The 19,942-nt window shown below is 48.2% G+C and overlaps 3 protein-coding genes across 3 annotated transcripts; all 3 read left to right on the forward strand.

Moving 5' to 3' along the window:
• The first annotated feature begins 138 nt into the window (after positions 1–138).
• Positions 139–8,523, forward strand: LOC135371028 (neprilysin-1-like). The gene is made up of 23 exons (XM_064604997.1): positions 139–261; positions 618–720; positions 779–885; positions 1,424–1,462; positions 1,518–1,577; positions 1,636–1,812; positions 2,289–2,381; positions 2,443–2,642; positions 3,240–3,407; positions 3,493–3,576; positions 3,643–3,770; positions 4,404–4,638; positions 5,535–5,633; positions 5,914–5,991; positions 6,063–6,166; positions 6,231–6,289; positions 6,359–6,410; positions 6,995–7,062; positions 7,139–7,269; positions 7,326–7,391; positions 8,057–8,164; positions 8,227–8,303; positions 8,372–8,523. The coding sequence occupies exons 1-23, from the start codon at positions 213–215 to the stop codon at positions 8,505–8,507; spliced, it is 2,421 nt and encodes an 806-aa protein (XP_064461067.1). The 5' UTR covers positions 139–212; the 3' UTR covers positions 8,508–8,523.
• A 5,124-nt stretch (positions 8,524–13,647) lies between these two features.
• LOC135370312 (uncharacterized) lies at positions 13,648–14,817 on the forward strand. The gene is made up of 5 exons (XM_064604032.1): positions 13,648–13,960; positions 14,028–14,230; positions 14,287–14,379; positions 14,446–14,558; positions 14,664–14,817. The coding sequence occupies exons 1-4, from the start codon at positions 13,941–13,943 to the stop codon at positions 14,511–14,513; spliced, it is 384 nt and encodes a 127-aa protein (XP_064460102.1). The 5' UTR covers positions 13,648–13,940; the 3' UTR covers positions 14,514–14,558; positions 14,664–14,817.
• A 200-nt stretch (positions 14,818–15,017) lies between these two features.
• LOC135370305 (mucin-4-like) lies at positions 15,018–19,241 on the forward strand. Its single transcript, XM_064604025.1, has 5 exons — positions 15,018–15,163; positions 15,517–15,568; positions 15,641–15,759; positions 15,821–16,060; positions 16,116–19,241. Exons 1-5 carry the CDS (start codon positions 15,103–15,105, stop codon positions 19,046–19,048), a joined length of 3,405 nt encoding a protein of 1,134 aa, XP_064460095.1. The 5' UTR covers positions 15,018–15,102; the 3' UTR covers positions 19,049–19,241.
• Positions 19,242–19,942: the final 701 nt, after the last annotated feature.

The raw sequence follows: 19,942 nt of genomic DNA on the forward strand, positions 1-19,942 counted from the left end.
TTTCAAGCTGTACTAAGATATTTCCGTGTTGTCACGTTCATACAAAAGAAACAAAAAAAAAAAAAGATAAGAACGTGTACAGCAGTGTGCAATGTATTGAGGAATACGAAGTTAAAAGGAGAGCACGTGCATTTGTGCCATTCCCCCCCTGTTCGTTGGTGGTACAAGAGCACTCTCGCTTTCTTCAGATCGTGCTTGAAATAGAGTCCCAAATGCAGATGCAAGCAACAAGTGAAAGGCGTGCCGCCACTTCAAGCTCTGGTGAGAGGCAGAGCGAGAAAAAGAAATTGTGGTCGGCCCGCTCTTGTGATATGGTGCATCTCGCAGACATCGGGCTTCGAGGCCAGTGTCGTACTGTTCCATGATTATGCAGGTTGTAACGTTTAGGAAAGGGTGCTCGTTAGCCTTGAAGACGTGATGCTATATGAAGCACCGATTTTAGGGTGTGAGAACAGTATTATGAACGTTCATCGTATAACATGTCTCGAAGCCAGATGTCGCTATGAACCATGCTGGAACAGAGCCGGAAATGATACGTATAGTCGCGCATAAGACTGAGAACGGAATATGGCGAACCGTATGACGTCGATCACGAGGTACCTGCACTGAATTTTCAGCCTCTTCAACTGCTGCGGGCCTTCGGCGTTCCCCACCAGAAGAAACGTTTATGACCTTCGCCGACTTGATTCCGACACTCCCCCCATCGGACAACGACAACAGGTACCTTTGGAAGTAACTTTCTGGAGTCATTCTGCAGAGTTGGTACCACGTTTCGCAGGCTGTCATCCAGGGTACAGATGATTGTAGCAGGCACAGCCGCTGTCATCGCTGCCCTCGTGCTGCTGATCAGCTTGGCCACAGCGTTGGCTCTACGGAAAAGACCAAGTCAGTTTTTAAAGGAATAGCTTTACGGGGCCAATCACCACTTATGATTGACAACGTGACGTGGTCACGTGATACGGCCAGGTGACACTAAAAATGGCAAAAATACAGAGGGAAGCTACACTAGAAATATTTTACGTAATGACCTGGGTGCTGAAGAGATACAGGTAGCAACCAGTCTATAGGGGTGCCATTCACAGGTTGTCACGCATTCATATTACCAGTTACGTAGTTGTTCATTGCACTGCACCTAGTGTTACGAGTACAAAGACATATTCTCCTCCGTGACGTAGTTAACACTGCACCCCCGACTGGTATCGGAGACAATATTTAATCGTTCGTATTCTTCGCTAAGAGCGTCGAGAGCCAGGATTACGCACTGGGATGAGTGACACACGTGGTAGAATATATCCTCCCCCGAAGTTAAGTAACGTTTTAGTAAAGCCGAATTAGGTATTTTCAAATGAATTAACCGATATAATCGGTTCACATATGATAGTGGGAATCGAATGTTTAATATATTTCATCTCTTCTGTAATAGACGGGCCAGAGGACACTTTCGGGATGGAAATTCCTACAGGTAAAATAGCCTACAATGCCATACGCTTACTTGAAGTTTGTTGTGAATGTTACAGAATTGAGACCGAGGTCAAAGGCTGCGTACTCCTGCAGCACCGACTACTGCAGCAAAGAAGGTGAGATAAAACGCCTTGAACCGAACGGCGGGTCTTGACCGAACCGTCTATCTCGCAGCCGAGCTCATAGCACAAAGCGTGAACAAGAGCAAGACCAGTGCGTGTGACGACTTCTACGACTTCGTCTGCCACGGGTGGCTCCAGGAGAACCCCATAACTGCTCAGGCATCCAAGACCTCTTACCAGCTGAACCTGAAGGAACGTATTGAGGCTGGGTTGCTAGCTTTTGTAGAAGGTAGGTGCGACCCTGGGAGGCACCAGATGTAGAACTCGTGTCCACCTGGCGGAACCAAAGCCTTTTAGGTCACATTGTCGTTTCGCTCTTTTCCGCATCGCATTCCATTTGCTTTCATGGATCTCGTGATAAAACGAACAAGAGAAAATATTGCAATTTCTATAGTATAGGGATTAAAACAAAGACGAAGGCAGCGTGTGCCCAGTTTTGCATGGAGGCTGAAAGTGTTGTGGGAGATTGAGGTCGTGAAGTAAAATACATACACCTTGGCGCGACCAAGGAACGATGGCTAATTGACAGTTGATGCCTCTGGAAAGTCAGTAACGCTCACTAATATATTTGGGTCGTTCGCAGGCTTGCAATAATATATAACTCTAGTCATGTATATATAGGTGCTGAATGTTGGTGTTATGTCATAAACAACCCGTTCGCACTCTGGAAACACATTTTGAATGCTGTATAATCCCCATTTTCAGCGGAATCTCCGAGACCCAACACGATGGTACCTTCCTACAACGTATCTGTCGTCAGCAAATATGTTGCCTTCGTTCGAGGCTGTCAACAGAAAGGTATCCTGCAAGTGCGACTCAGTTTGCCAAGCTTTTTTAACCCTCGCGTGTCCGTTTTAAGCGTCTATCGAAGCCGTCGGGGTGAAACCACTTCGACGAGTGCTTGCCGATTTAGGCTTACGTGAGTGGCCTAGTACACGAGTGCATGAACCGAACGTGGAAGAAGTGGCAGCGCGCGTAATGCGTGACCTTGGTGAAGCCACACTCTTTAGCGTGACCGTCGACTGGGACATCGCTAATAAGTCCAAGAATATTCTAACGGTACGCAGCAGACCGCGCATCCACACGAGCGATATTCTCCAGAATACTCCAGCGGAAGATGCGAAAGGCGTCAAAGCTTTCTGTCGTTATGAAAGCGCGAGCGCTAAACGTCATGACTTTTTGTGTCACAGGGGCGTCACGTGGGCATGTAAAGTTGGGATGTGGCCTTGTTCATCTAAATCACTGCAGACTATTTCAAAGAGTCCTGCTGTGGCTGCCCATGCAGCTAATGGCGGCTGATCTCCATAGCTACGGCCCCGGAAAGCACGGTGATGATTGGTGGACACTTAATCTGGCTTTGTTTATCTAGGTGCCGTTAGGAATATCCAGCAGAACAGCCACAAGATATCCTGTAGCAGACGGCAGGTAAAGATGTATAGACCGTGTCGTCTGCTAAGGTCTCCGTCACTCCCGATATTCCTGCACCATATGTGCGACATAACACGCGGCGAAACTTCCGCCCTGCGAGCAGTATCTTTTCTTTCTTTTTCTTCCACTGGAATAATCCGTGAGGGTGTCATTCGTGTAAATACTACGCGGATAGCTTCGTCTGCGGCAAAAAGAAAAAGAAAAATACTAATACCGGTATGATGATAGATTGATCAGCCGCCACTGCCGATGATGAGGGGACACTTACTGGGCAACGCGAAAAACCTCGAGGCTTATCGAAACCTTGTCAAGACAGCTATGGCACTCATCAAGCCCAGGGAGCCACTGGAAGGCCTCGCCGGGGACGTCATGAACTTGGTTCATCGTATGGCCAGGGTACGTTCGTTCCCTCCAATCACAGCGTGAATCAAAACCAGGTAACTCACGATAACTTGACATATTTGACATTATATATATATAGTCGACCAAGACAGAAAAAGAACGGATGAAAATAGGTGTGCATTTCTTGAGAGAACGTCTGGACAGTTTGCAAGGGAAGTCTAAGGTATGGTGTACCACGTGCGGCCGTTTGGTGAACGTACGAGATAAAATGTTCGCTGTCGTTGTACAGTGGAACTGGAGACTCTTCCTGAACACCATCCTCGCTGGAATCCACGTACTGGAGCCGCGAGACTTCGTGCGCGTCAAGACTCCGTTCTACATGGTCCACATGTCTCGGATCCTTAGCACAGTGTCCAGGTAAAGGAAACAGGTTTACAGTGCGGTCTCAACGGCGTCAGTAGATGATTTTATCAGTTATCTGTAACACAAGTAAATACTACCATGTTCGCGAGACGTCATCCATGACAGATGCAACTCAAAAGGAAAGAGCAACCCACTTCCTACTAGTTGTGCGTACCCTCACCAGGTACAGGGTACATACATCTGCCAAACGTATAGCAAAGCGATTCTTTGTGATATATATTCACTCAATAAATTACTCTCATGGTCACAAGTTGTGTCGCGGCGTATAGGCCTCGAATTACGACGAATTATCTTCTCGAACTAGAAACGCAACCTATGTGAACGCTTATGAATTGAGAAATTACCTTTCTTCGAAACGTTTTGTTTGCTGTTCTACTTATCTGTAAAATGCGAACTAAATTTGTCTTAGAAAGGGGAAATTGTTAGCCAAACAAGGAACTACGCAGTCAACCCCGCGGTGCATGCTCTCTGCCATACTGGTAACGTCACCAGAATAGCGACGAAGTGTGGGACTCGCCTGAAAACGCGGCACGGCAGACGGAATAACGACCAACGCGTGGTCGAACTGCCATGTATTGTCGCACGTCACTATTTTTTGCAGTGAGTAATTTGAGCAAATCGTTTCAGCGCCAACCTATTTAATTTCGTCGGCTTCCAAGTCGTCCTCACATTGTCACCCCTGCTCTTCGAGCCTGCACAAGGAATATCTCAGCTGAGACTACGGAGACGATTCGAATCTAAAGGAGAAGAGAGCACCAGTCAAAAGATATGCCTCCATTTGGCGGAAGATGCCATGCCTCTAGCTACGCTCCACACGTACGCTACCATCTTCCACAAGCTCTACCAGCCTAGCGTCGAAAGGGTAGGATAAATGTATCCTATAGCTCGTGTTTAGTATATGTAGAAGATTTACGCTGGTTTACACGGGGCGTGCAAAATATTTAGCCGTGTGACAGGTCTATGCCCAAGGTATCTTATACGAGAAGCCTGTGTAGGTAGCAGCCGAGATAGTTCTTCCGGCTTACCGGTGTCGCTAACTTGCCGAGCAAAATGGCCGTACGATCTATTGTCACTCATCTGTTCCCGGTCCTTCTGGTTGCCACGTGTGGCGGAAGCACTAAACAGTACCTAACGAAGGCATGCGTCGTGTACTTCGAAAGACGATGACAAGAACGTGCAATACGTGTTGCGCTTTTAGGACACTGTCTTCACCATCACTGCAAAACGAGACATATAGTCGTAGCCTACTCTACTGGCTTACATGAGCTCTCAGCCTTTTTCATCGTGTTTTTGCAAGATTCCTTAGACTGCCCATCATCGGGCTTTTCTGATACAGCCTTAGCACATTACCGGGACCATGTGAAGTTTTCTCTCGCTGACTGGTCGCGACGTTGTCTGGGATGCACTGGTCATAAATACTTTCGGTGTACGGTTTTGACTACCTCTGGTATCAGCAATGGGACGAGAGGACCAGCGACAGAATTCTCCCACAGACGCGATATGCTCATATCGCTGTACACTTTAATTCTTCGCTACTCTTGGCTTTGCTATCTTGATTTCTTGTCAACACAGTTGTCTGCTTTTTCTTCACAGTAATATCGTGGGCAATGCTGATAATGATGCACTTCTCTCAGGGCCCACAGCATATCTTACCTGCCTTGGTCTATAGAAACAGCCAGCGGCATTCACTTAGTTCTTGAGGAACCAACCAGGAATAAGACACATTATTTCAGTTTTTTCTTTCTTTCTTGTATCCAGGTGATGTATACCGTGGAAAACATCCGCTATTTCATGAAAGTCTTCGTAGACCAGACCTATTGGATGGAAGACGCAGCGAAAATGGTAGCAAAATATAAGGTAAAATATTTGCACTATAGACAGCATGCGGGGTCGAGGAAATGGGACGAGACGAAGAGAATCTGCATACCGTCGAAGCCCTCATGGCAGAAGGGGCGGTATGGCACGACAGCGTCTGAATGGCAAGTCCTGCGGATTGGATTGGATATAATATGGATTGGAATTATATGGAGATTGCGGCTAAGTCTTCCTCCTCTCCTCCCTGTTGATTTGTACTTAATTTCGTCCTCGCTATTCTTGGAATATTCATTTGAAGCATGCAGTCCCTTTGACTTCGCAGCTTCAGAATATGAAGGTGAACGTGTTTTATCCCCCCTGGGTTTTCGATACGGAGAAGTTGGGAAGAATCTACGCTCAGGTATTTAAAATGAATAGTAACGGTGAATTATCTCGCGTTTCTAATGTACGATTTCTTTCGCGCCTTTATAGGCCATCGTAAACACTAAGGAAATAGCAGAGAGCTACTACCTTGCTCGCAGGGCTTCCATGCGACATTACTGGTTGCGCTTTGACATGCACGGCACGGAAACTTAGTAAGTTCCGAATTTGTTTCATAACAGAAGAAGAAACCACTAACTGACGATCTCTTGTTGACAGTTGGGTTGGATCAACCTTTGACACGGACTGCACTTACGATTGCCTGACCAACTCGCTTTGTAAGTACGAACGGTTATGCTTGCCAAGCAGGCAAATATGGTATATGCGAGAGGCTTTTTCACTTGCAGACATACCGATGGGACTGTACAGCGAGCCAGTTCTTCACTCCGACATTTCTGCGTACGAACATTTCCCTTCTTTGTTCTGCTCTGTTCTTTGCACGGCAAACGCACACAAAAAGCGGACACATTAGTGCTCTGTCCCAAGCCTTGCCCGCGATGATTAATTTGTTCATTTGTTTAATGAGCCCCGTAGTATTTAGCCCGTACCTCGTAATGTGTTGGAGAGCCAAATTAGCCATTCGGGTGACAGTTCAGTGTCTATACCATAACTGTCTTCTACACGATCGCAACACATTTCCACCACGTGTACCGCCGTATTCTGGATCCTCCCTCGGGGATCCCTAGAACCAAGTACGCTCCGAGGGGTCCTCTCTTTGATCCTCGATGGACATTATACCGCAGAGCCTTCTCTTGTCGGACCCTACACTCAAGGGCGCGCTGAACTGCTACCCAGCGCGGGCCTTGAGCGACTCCTTACGAGATATATCGTTATGTTAAGAGAATAATCGTACAACGTACACAGTTGCGTGACTGAAGCAACAAGGATGCATGGAAACGAACTTGGCTCTATAGAGGTCGCCGAGGGATAGACGAGAATACGGCGTTTACATTGAATCGAACATGTTCTACACCATTTTGCAGAGTAATGAGCGTTTCCAGGCCCGGTGCTCGAATTGCACATGCCATGTTAGCAGCCATCGACAGGAGAGGTAACATCCTACAACATCCTTTATATGCATCCTACAACACTTGCATGTTGTGCCGTTTACTTGGTCTAAAACGTAGGTTCTCAGTTCACGGTGTCCCAGATGTACCAGAAGTGGTGGACAGAGGAGACGCTTTTTAGATACGCGCAGACTCAATCCTGTTTCATCGAACAGTATAAAAGTATAGTGGACCGGAAGCTACACGTCAGGGTAAGTGTCAGGGAAATCAATACTGTACCGGAGGACATAACAAGCGGTAACTGCAGCTAACAAGTACCGGAAGCACGGATGTCAACATCGCTGATAATGCCGTTCCGGAGGTATTGCTTGAGGTAAATTCGTCTTCCAACTCTTTTCTGGTTAGTCTTTTACGGTAACGCCACAACACACGTTATCCTATAGTTGAATGCCTCTCAGCGCGTGGGGTTACTGCGTTACGTGACACCCATGGGAAGCCAAGATCACCGCACCGCCATCCTTACTTAGGTGTCCAGTGTCTACAAAGGAGAACTATGGGAGACGTGTTTGCATCAGGGAATCCACCTTTATAGGCACCAGTTACCAGCTCAGCGTGTCCACTGAGGTCGCACTGGTCTACACATCGCCAATTGCTGCCGCTATCCTGTACTGGACTTTTGTTCTGTCGCAAAACGACCGCAGCGCCCAGGGAATTCCAAAAATCTGTGAATGGTGGCATGGACAACCGCAGTATTACTTAACTACACTCCAAGAAATAACGGAGTAAATTGGAAAGCGATTATACAGCTCCTACTCCCCTATATCGCGGTAACTCCTCATTTTAGCCCTCTTGACTATAAATTTGCTCCCCAGAACTACAAATGGCTCCTTAGGTTAGTCCAGGAAGGAATTAATGGTCGTGGCAGCGCGAACGGACTCTGACATGTACCGGTGCTTTCAATGTGATGTTCTGTGTTACACCGGTTCTTGTGTTACACTTGGGCGCAGCTTCAGAATGCTTAAGAGGGGGGTTTTGCAGGCTTTCTTGCAAACCATCCAAGACCTGGATTTAGACGAGAACTCCTACGTCATTGCTGGTCTGGGGAAGTTCAACATCAAGCAGATCTTCTACATGTCGTACGCCATGGCAAGTTGGAACTCATCGACAATCTGAAAATAAAAATAAAAATCAAAACACGTATTTCGTAGGGCTTCTGCGAGGACCAAAGGGAGGATCTCCTGAAGAAGGAGTTACTTCACGGAGTCTCGAGTCCTCCAAAATATCGGTAGGGTTTTTGCACTTATGTTCCTATGAATGTCCCCCACTAAAGATGCGGTTGTTTCTTTCTCCCAGCATCAACATCCCTTTCGGCAACCTCCCCGCTTTCTCTGAGGCTTTCTCCTGTCATACGGGCGCGCCCATGAACCGATCTTCCCGTTGCTCCCTGTGGCAGTCCTACCCCGCAGAAGGTATCCACAGGAGTGAATAAATGTTACGATAATGTATTTCCCGACTGGATCTTTGTTGGCTGGGGCCAGTTACAACAACGGGTGCACGATGGTGACAACCGCCTCTGGCTCTGCGGAATGCGCGTGTTTAAAGCATTAGGTTTCCTGAACTGCATAGATGAACTAGCAAATATTTGTGCAGGAATAAAGTTGGCTATCGTGCCCATGGTGCCATGGAGGCGGAAAGCGGACGTCGGCATTGCTATCGATTAAAATTTCCGCACACACCGTGAGCGGCACTTCCTAAAAACCACCGATAGCACAGCACAGGATAGTACAACTATGGCTAGGGGGCGCAAGTTATCACCAGCTACAAGATACCACAGCCTCTATGGCAGTGTTCACACGGGCGAGCTTTGTGCGCCAACTCGGACGAACTTCGGAGTTCGTGGCAGTCTGTCGGACACCACCAACCATGACCAACTCGAGTTAGTGGGAATCGATCGCCGAGGGAAATCTCGACGCGAAGCAAGTTGGTCGTGCATCTGCCAATCTGAGAGATGAGCACTCCCGATTGCGATGCGATTGCATTGGTTACGAATTGTGTAGCTGAGAAATTCACCAATAGCCACCTTTTTAAGAGAATGTTGCAGCCTTGGCGAAATAAGCTGACGTGAGAGTGCTTGTGGCCGGAGCTACCGAGTTTGTACACGTGTGAACACCAGTGAACACTGAGACTACACCTCCTCGAAGTTGGTGATAAGACGTTGGTTTGAGGTAGTGCTGAAGTTGGCCCGCATGGACTCTACCTAAGCCTGCGGAAGAAAGAGGGGTGTTTGTTTACGAAGACACCCCGATCTTTACACGCTGTAAGGTGTAAGAAATGAACCGTCTAATCGCTGCAGAGTTGTTGCAGATTACTCTAAAATTATGCTGGTCTGTTCCAGGATCGCAGATCTCGAACCAAACTAGTGGCTGTGCACTTTATTATACACCTACACATATCGATTGGGTGAGCACATCACAATTACCAACGGCTCCTGAACAAAGAATTAGCTTGCTCGTCTCCTCTTCCTCACTCGCTAGGTGGTCGGGATGTCGTCCGCATTGCAAAGCGCCGCGGACGATTTCAAACACAGTTTTTCTCTGGCTAGAAGTGGATGCTCATGTGGCTCATGACGACTTGTCTCCATAGCTACGTCCGCCGAAGCACTCTCGCGGTTGGCGAAGTGGACTATTTAATGGTCCTTCGAGCGGTCAGACTTTGTTTGTAACTGTTTGTAGGTGGTGTTGGGACGGCCTGAGAAGATGAAGGGATCAGGCAAGCGATGACGATGACACTTTGCGACAACCCCGCGGCAGCAACGGTGCTTGCAGAAGGACTGTCCCGCAGCCGCCCGCCATTGAGCGCGAGTCCAGGCGGCACGCGCCTCTTCCTCGCCGTTCTAGTGTTGGCTCGGTATACCTTGTTTGGGGGCGCGGAAGAAACACTTGTCCTTCCAAAGTAAGTTCATACATCTTTTTAGCCGCTCGAGCAGGCGACGCGATGTTCTGGTCGTTTTTTCCACCTTTCCCTCGGCAACTCCTTTTACGGAATGCTGCCATTAAAGATCTGTTGATAGTGGAGCAAGTGTCGTCCTGTGTGTTCTTTGTCCGTGGTTTTAGCTCCTGTTTTATTCATTCCGACGCGATGTCCTTGTCCACAAAAGAAATGCAGAGTACAGACATCGCCCTTCTTCCCACGAGAGCGTACATGGCGAAAGCGAGCCGACTGTTGATGGCTGCGTCAGTGACCTGGTGCATTTCCTCTTTCAGCTGCTGACCGGGAACATCAGCAATCATGGGAGAGTACGTATTATCGAAGCTGCTTCTTAGCGCATCATACTTTCGTTTTGTCCCCTTGACATATAGCGTAGAAGTAAGCGTTTGTAATTACCAAATTTGCAAAAACAAGCGGCGACGATTCACGAAAAGTAAAGTGGCCCGCCCTGCTCAGAAGTTTTCCAATGAGGAGGCGAATCGCCCTTCCGCAGCTTCCGTCGACGACTGGTCCTTCCGGGATTGCCTCAGTGGGGTACGGGATATATGCTTGCATTCAGAAACAGATAAATGTCCCCGCTTGTTTGTCCCACTATTCCCGAAGGAAAAGTGCTTCCAGGGGTACCTTCAAGTGCAAACCATAGGGAGGTCCCTGTAATGGGCGTTTTAGCGGCGTGGCGTGTTGTACTTGGAATGGATTTCGACGTCAGGGGGTAGCGAAAGTTTTATTGGTTGCAGTATGAGCTGAAGCAGAGGAGCAATGACGAAATCAAAATGGCGCCCAATGAGCGAGCTGTTTGTGCTATTAGTTAGGAAAAAAAATGAGTAAAATGGGGAGGAGCTTCTTGTACCTTATTCAAGTGCAGTTACACCCCATTTTAGAGTCGTGAACATGAAAGTTACTCCCGCATCGCACTTTAAGGACATGAAGAAGCAATTTTAGTCCTTAGAGTGCGCTGCAAATAGTCACTAATTTTACATAAACTTCCGTGCATTTAGTTCCTGAGGGGCCCATTGGTTTTAGCAGTGCATCTACTCCCCAAGAGTACTATATAAAGTACCAAAAGTATTTAAACTACCTCGTTGCGCGCTCATTTCCTTACGGTTCTTAATTCGCCATTGGTAGTTCCATTCTGTGGCAATGAAATCTTCGTAGCGCCCTAACGACCAAATCCGTCCTGGAGTGCAAATGCTGTCCTCACGGTGCCGGTGCCAAATAGACTTTATGCATAATACATGGTGTCTTGACATCGCGGAGCGACGTGGGGACCTCTTGTGAGCAAATGTTGCGATGGCTGCAGGAGTGCCATGAGTGCCATGAGCGGCGTGAGCGGGATGAGTGGCGTGGACGCCGGGGGCGGTGCAGCACCCGCAGGAGGAGCTGCGCAACCGTTGCTCTCGACCAAAGCTATCTTGGTCCTGCTCTGCGTATTCCTGATCTGCTTGTGTGCCCTCATCGGCTTCACAGTCTACCTGTTCATACTGCAAAGTACTTTCCTCCGATTTCTTTTTATTATTTTGTGCTCCGTTTAATTGGAGTTGAACGATTCTCCTTTCCTTTACATTACAGAGAACCAGCTTCCCGGTGGTGGAACCACGGTTTCGGAAGGCCCTGATTAAGGTGGGTTTGTTTGGTTCAGTTGTGCACTTGTTTACACGTCTACATAAATCAGCGCACCGAAACATACCTTGACAGCACTCAACCACGAACACGCGTACGTATGCTCAGTGTGGTGAATGAACTGAGCATCAGTGAAGCAAATAGATAACTGTGGCGAGCCGGACGAGAACCGCGAAGTAGATTCTCTCTACACACTATCATCCTGAACATCACAACACCACATTAAATTCCTTCTCGATGCCCTGAACGGTTAAGGCGTCACCATATAGGACCACCATGACAAATATTTCTAACACACCTGTCACATGGGCGGTCTTCAGTGATAATTGAAAGCAATGGTCATCGAACATGCGCTTAGCGCTACCTAGCGTGTCACGTGTCAAACCCTCAAAGAGCATTTGCTCCAATGCACCCTGACAGGTTGAAACGTTAGACGGTGAGTGGCGCTAAGCGAATGTTCGATGACCATTGCTTTTAATGATCATTCAAAACCAATGACCATCGAACATGCGCTTAGCGCCACCTAGAGCGTCACGTGTCAACCTTTCAGAGAGCTTTGGATCCAATGCTTCCTGACAGGTTGACAGGGACACGCTAGGTGGCGCTAAGCCTCATGTTCGATGGCCATTGGTTTGAATGGTCATTGAAGGTTGCCCGTGTGAAAGGGCGTCAAGCTGCTACACGGAGGAACGTGGCATTCTCGACGAATACGTCTCCACTGCTTACTTGGCGAAACTGGCCCATGAGCATGCTCACTCGTGCTCAACATGGCGAATGCGATAATCATGAGTTTTTGCAAGAAGAGACGGACAGCTGGGTGGAGAGGTGCGTGAGCAAATGGAGGATTGAGCAAGGAGCGACAATTGCCCACCTCTGCACCCGGACACAAAAACTCTGCTGGAACAAGGAACTCCAGTGACCATGTATACAGTGCACAGTATATGTTGCACGCTTTTTTGTTTGCGTGTAAGCTGTTTTCATTGTGTGTAAGTCTATAAAACACATCACGACCCTTCTTCTAGGTGCAGGTCATACGTGGTTCCTGCAAGATGCTGCAAGAAAGACCACGAAAGCGATCAATGCCACAACGTCTAGTCAACATGCACTGAAGTCTGTGTACTGTCCACGCGTTGCTGCCTCGAGCCTTGAAATTTGCTTGGCGATGGACACTGAGTGCTTGTTATTTTATTGAAATGAAATAAAGCTGTGAAACGGTCCTCTGTACCGTGGCGATGTGTTGACTGGCTGAGGGGGTCACCGTCCCGCTGATCAAAGCGCTCTGGCATCTGGCCGTCCCTACACCTTGCAACACCTCTAGATGCAATGAGGCCCCTTGACGCTTTCAGTCGCAGTGCCGGCGTGTGGTGTTGATGTCTGACCTCATCATAGAAACTGTGCTAGGGCATGTGCTGTAGCATCCGGCAAAGGTATCTGCTGGTACATAAGAACATGGGCAGTGCATGGAACATGGGCAGTGAGACATCACCATTTCTTGAGGCATCCCTTTGACTGAACTAACCTATCTATATCCACCAAAATTGTCCACCATTACGCAATGATTGGCCACTATGGTGAAACGTGAGGAAAATTTGACGTGCGGCATGTACACCTCATTGGCACCTAGACCTATGGTAAAACAAATTTTGCTGCCGACATTTGAGGGCGCACTTATAACTGGAAAGTCGGCATGACCGTCACATTATGTGCTTCCAACCAATTGGAAGGTTGTGTGTGCCTCTAACTGGGCATCTACTGACAGCACATAAACCTGTCGTTATTACGACGCTTATTAAGGCTTATGGGGACGTATTTGTGGTTTACTTTTTCGTAACAGTTTAGAAATATAATCGCCACTGTTGATTCAACTTTTGCCGTTTTTGTCAATTATGCGACAAAATTTGTTGGCCAGAAATATGCCAGCAAGCATTTGCTTACCGCCCATGTACTTATCCTTTCCATACAATGCTATTATTGCAAATACTGCGTATGAGGACCTCTGTGTTTGGCATGACTGTCTGCCATGCGACAATACTCATGACTGAGCAGTGTATGCATTGAGCGGCGCGTTACGCTGAATGAACGTTCGGACCAATGAGGGGTCCTGTAATAAGTTGCCGACGCTCTTGAAGAATGCTTCGTACTTCTCCCATAGGATGAGGGCCAGGAAGGAAGTTCGCGTTTGCGCGGCAACTTAACCAAAAAGCAAGGTAGAAGATTCGCTCACGCCAAGGCTACAAGTACGACGTTTCTGATCCACGATAAGAAGCTGACGCACGCCTAAGTGTCCTGCAGCGCAAACGTAACCTCTGTAACGATGGCACTGATACCCCCACCGTAAGTGCACTAATAAGGTAGATATGCGAAGCCATGTGTAATTACATGTACGTGTGCAACTCAACAGGCAACTCATGGGGATGGACGTCGAAGGAGGCATGGGAATGGACATGGGCGGTGACATGATGATGGATGCTGATCTCTACCAAGAGCCCGAGCCTCCTGCCCGGCCTTGGTTTTCGACGACCGCCATATTGTTTCTGTGTGGCATCTTCTTGATTACACTGTGTGGAATAGTTGGCACCGTCGTCTTTCTCTCTGTCCTCAAAAGTAGGTACCCGCGTATCGGTAAGGTATCCGTGAAAGTTGTCCTCCGTCTTCTGCAGCACGTGCTCAAGGTCCCTCCGAAGCTCCAGAGCCCACGACTTTGAAGTCGGATGACGAGGCAGCTAGGATCGTAGCCTTGTTTGAGAACATAAGTATGGTCATTTGTCGTGACAGTGTATAAAGACGCAGGGCATGACATGCACTTAATCTACAAACAGGAAAGCCCCCAGGGAAGCTAAGTTACTTGGCCCCCGGCGTGTCCGGAGCACTGGACGTGTCCGCGTGACGCAGAAAGGCATCAAATCGTGACCAGTACTTGGCCCAGTCTGCTGTACGTACACTTAAACATAACAGCGTGTTGCTCCTCGTTTAGCGCTACGCAAGCAGGGTCAACTTTCTTCATGTGAATGAACTGCATTTTTTGACATAAAACCAGGCCTCTATGCCGCGGGGTCCGCAATGAAGATAAACCAGCGTCCTTCAAGACTGCCCGAAATCCAGGGTCAACCACCAAAAAAGTTCCTTGAAGCAGCTTCTTTCCATCTCTGGGGCGCGTTGACAAACTTTATATAATAAAGTGTAATTTACGATAATAATTTTATGTGTTTCCCTCTTGCTCAGAAGCACGATGAACAGCGTCCATTCTCCTTACGAATATAGACGCGGCAATGATAGCGCGCATCGTATTTTTTGTATACAAGAAGCTGGAACTTATATCCACTGTATTGCCTGTATTGCGGCGAGAGAAGAAGATGAACAGGAGGTGCACTACGATAGTCAGCACAAATACATGGGGTAGAAGAAGATGAAGACCGCATTCGTGTTGAGCGGGGTGGACAGCCATGCCGAGGAGTGTCTGCGTTGCCTCCACGTAAATGCTGGCTACAAACATCCAGCGTAGGTCTCCACCGATGTCTGGCCCATCACGAGACACAGGTCAGTGGCCATTCTTTACACCAGTCGCTGCCGTGTAACGAATATGCTATAGCAGACGAAGAAAGGTCCGTTACAGAAAAAAAAAAAGAGATAAGACCCAGCGAATTGGTACAAGAACAACACTCACACTACTACCAGCGCTATACTACTACCACTACGCAGAATACGTCCTGCTTGTACCCGTCAGCGTTTGTCTTAGGCGTTCGTCAAAGTAACATTAAGATGGTACCTCGTGAAAGCTGTGGAAAGTCATGTCTGTAGACGTGTCAATCCCACAACGGACGCAGATAAAATCCTGGTTATCACTTGAAATTAGCATAATACTGCAACAATTTTCTTTTCTGTCTGCACAGTTGAAAGCCAGACGGAAAGCAACCCAGATACGAACGAGGAGAACCAGATTCTGTAAGTTGAAGCCGTATATAGAGTTATTAATTGAGATCACTGTTGCTATCTGGTTACAATTTTCTCGCGTAGACGAAGAAATCCAGTAGGACGCCGTGCAAAATGGCTCTATCCGATGCTCCTAGCATTGCTGGCGTTGTTCTTCGGCGTCATTGGCACACCAGTCGTCGTCCTGGCGCTAAACAGCGAAAGTATGACATCATAACTAACGCTTCTCATTGAAGCAAGAGTTCTAAGACATCTTGTCCACAGGCAGGCTATCTCTGCATCACAACGGGAACGTCACAGTTTCGTCGGAAGACACTAGCCATGCTGGCCTATCAAGACAGACACTCGAGGAGGACCGAAAAACGAACGCGCCGCGGATGTCTGTCGGTATCATCTACCTCACCATCCCTTCCAGGCCTCGGGGAACACGGTCGAGTTCAACAGACAGAACGCGACGATCTCATCGGCCGCTGAGCAGGAAGGAGAAGCTCTACGGCCCGAGAGGTACGTGCTATAGCATTTACCTTCCTCAGCGTCCTGAAGTTCGTTTGCCTTTCAGTCGAAGAGAAGCCTGGTGACGAGTCGGTCCAGATTCTCAGAGACCATCCGATACCTGCTCCGAAGAAGGGCGATACCATCAGCAAACTACGCGAGCACGAGCATTACAAGAAGCGAGCAGGCAGACAAGATGCGGGAGACACGACTGGCACCTCAACGAACTTCACGTCCGCCCTCCCATTTAATTCAGCATCAGCATCCGGGTCTACTGGCTTGTCCAGCTCGAGCGCTGCTTTTACTCCTGGCGTATTGACGTTACACACGACTCGGAAGAACCTGTCGATTGCAAAACCAGCATTACAGATTCGCCACAGAAGACACGGTCGCAGACACTTTATACAGAAGCGAGTAAGAGCTGCCAAGACAACGCATCATTCCATCAAGGACCGGCATCGCTGGCCAGGCAGAAAGAGGAAACGGAGAACTACTAAACGGCATACCACGACACCCTTACGGCTACGTGAGACAGTAAACGCCTCAATGGCAACCACAGTTCCCCAGAGCGTCCTTGACACACGCAACGCCACAATCGCTGCTTCGATCGCTGAACTGAAATCCACGGAGCAGTTAAACACAACGGACGGCGTTTTCCGTAATAGTGTACCAGATCACGAAACGACCAACGGGAGTTATGTGAATGGCACAGCAAGTACCTCGTTCAATGATTCGAGAAGTCTAACCGATACTGCTCAAGGCGGGTCCACTGGTGCAAGAGCTATCCATGAAACATATCACGTTAATGGTTCGAAAGAGATCGCCAGCAGCGTGCCATATCTAGAAGACGTGTCGGTGGATCTGCTGAATGCTTCGGGAGATTCAGTGGAAAATGCAACAGACTCAGAAAGTGTAGCAAATCCATCTGATACGACGAGTGATATTTCCGGCAGTGCCACTAACCTGACAAGCACTACTGCGCACCTACTGAAAAATACAGGCATCACTGGAGTACCAAGCGACTTTGACGTCACAGAACTTGCTAGTACTGCCTTCACAGAATTTGACGAACAGACGATAACTGCAAACACAAGAAAGGACGTGGAAGGGCAGGTTTCCGACAAGGACCAGGCAAGGGGAAGGACAAAAGGGAATGGGGGGATGCTTGAGGGGGTCGTACGTCAGTCGCCGGAAGAAACCGTCACCAGCAAATCAGTTGGAGGATTACGGCAACCGAACAGTATTGCAGTGAACAAAAGTGGGATGTACACCGTCGAAAAGATGCACAACGAAACTCGAAGCAGTGACGCATTCCAAGACGTACTGTCGCTTCGTAATGTCACAACATATCAGCTATTAACTAGCACTGTCACCATGGCAGTTCGCACTGCCAGATCCCAGTCTGGTGACCGCAACTCTGAACAATGGATCAGCCGTGTTCCGGCTGGTGGTCACAGTCAAAAGACAAGTTACCTGAACCTAGAGCCTGCGAGCACCTTTGCTGCAACGACTACCAAGAAGGGCACCACAGGAGCGACCAGGAAAGAGGGTGGTACACTACACAACACTGGTACCACTGCCACGGTAAGGGTAGAAGCCAACAATCAGAGTGTGGGCTCTCATGAACCACCAAAGTACCATGCCAACGGTGTCGTAGCAGGGCGGAGCAGTGCAGCTTTAACGGACACTACTTCGGCGTTCGCCGCAGATACTGATGAATATAATGACACTGAAATCATGAGCAGCAGAGCAGCGACGGCACACAGCATCGGTATTAACAGATCCTCCGTAGGGCCAGAGTATGGCGAACCCATCCATGGGCGAGTTGCAGACGAGAATCGTTCTACGAACGGGACCATTAGTTTCCTCGCTGCGTCCCTTCCTGTCGCACAGCATGCCTCCTCTTCAGCAATCAAAAGTACAAGGGCTCCAGGGGGAAGTGACGCCAACGAATATGGGTCCAAGTATTTTCGCTCATCTACCGAAATAGCGCACTCTGTCTCACGAGGTAGAAGTAAGGATAGTTCGGTATTCGGGGCCTCCGTTAGCATGGTGTTGCCTTTCACGTTGTCATTACGAAGCGCAGCACAGACCGTCACCTCAGTGTCAGGGATCCCACTCAGGAATGACTTAGTATCGCCTATACCCTCAATTACGACTGAAGACAAGGAGTATGATGATAACGATACTGGAGACACCACTGCGGTATCTGGCTCATCTGACCCAAAGATGCCCACTGCATTGAAGAAAGTCCCGAAGGGTAACGCAAGCACTTCTGGTTCTACCATTTTTCCCAAACGCACGGAGTTATCAAGCGTGACACCCATCACGATAAGCACGAACCTCACAACACGACGTCTGTTGATTTCTGGTGGGACCGCGTACGCTTCCAATATAACAACTAAAGCTACCGATGGTAACCAGGGCACATCAAAAATCGCGCGGCGTCAGATCCAGTCCAACCTGTCCCAAGTGACAAGACGAGCACTGTCCGAATCCCTCAGGACTGAAACTTCAACTACAATCAAGCTTACCACTTATGCGAAAGGAAGAACAACAGACCAACGGATGAACACCAGCAGCACTCAACTACCGGGACTCTTGTCCCCGCGCAACTCAACGAGAACAGGAACCACAAAGGTGACCGAAGACGAAGATCTCCAGTGGATGGCTAACAAAGGCAGTACATCTGCAAAGTTACCCACAGCCAGCGACAAGCACTCTTCTCAACCTACCGATTATTATGACGACAACACCACATTTATCAACGAACCTCCAAAAGGTACGCCTGGAAGGCAGGAAACAATCCAGAAACGCCGATCGCAAGGAGAGTTAGGCGAGCCCGTCAGGCTAAACAGTAGCACTACAGCTGCTTTGCATACGGCTTACTACTACGATGACGCCCTGTCAGAGAGCTCGTCTACGAAGACAACAGAGACTGACGAGGATTCGCAGTATCAAAACTCCCCGGATGACAGTTTCGACGATCTCTTCTACTAACAAATTTAACATCTTGAACCTTCAACAAGTTCACGCTCTGTATTTTCTGTGTTTGTATACCGAGGAATTGACTACGTGCATTGCGTATAACGGAAGTTTCCTTTTGAGAGTAACGAAAACAACGCCGAGCGCTGACACGAATCATTTGTTACTAACGGGTGTCGTAATTAAACGAAGCATAGCGGATCTCGAACTGTGCACGTAAAGGTCTTGTATATCTATATTCGAAGTGTCACGTGCCTTCTATTTTTTGTCATACTCAGCGGGGCAACACAATAATCTCAGCAGCAGTCCTCTTAGCAGGAAGCTCGCCAAGGAAGATGTGCTTGAGATATGATCAGACTATACAACTCAAGTTGATAGTAGGTAACAGAATTCCATGGTCTAGTGGGGCATGGTAAACATTTGAAAAAACTAAAAATAAGAAGCTGTGCCCCAGCTGAATGAGGCTGAAGCATCTACCGAAGTGACGAGCTTTTGTGCGGGGCCCGCACTTCATGTGGAAAACCGAGATGCTTCAAATAACTTTATTTTAATTATGATTGGTGAGTTTCATCGCCGGGGCTTCAATGCTGTTATCTTGTCCTTTATTCATTAGCTTGTTCATACGTATTCGTTATAGTATACACCCCCCCTTCCTTCCTTAAAAAAAGGAAAGAAATTGCTGTCAGTAGCCTGTAGTCCTCATTTTGACTCTCGACATCAGTCTGTCAGTTTTAAATGTATACATGGAGCACACCGTGGACACCGCCATATTTAGGGCGCCTCCCTAGAGGGAGCTAGTATTCATGCACATTGACAGCGCACGGGGCAGCACGTTGATAACTGTTTGCCCAAGCCAGACAGAAGGAAAGCACACGTGTCGTCTGCTTCCTCCATGGTATCGCTTTCCTC

Source organism: Ornithodoros turicata, chromosome 10 (assembly GCF_037126465.1).
Source record: "Ornithodoros turicata isolate Travis chromosome 10, ASM3712646v1, whole genome shotgun sequence".
In the NCBI taxonomy this organism is placed as follows: Eukaryota; Metazoa; Arthropoda; class Arachnida; order Ixodida; family Argasidae; genus Ornithodoros; species Ornithodoros turicata.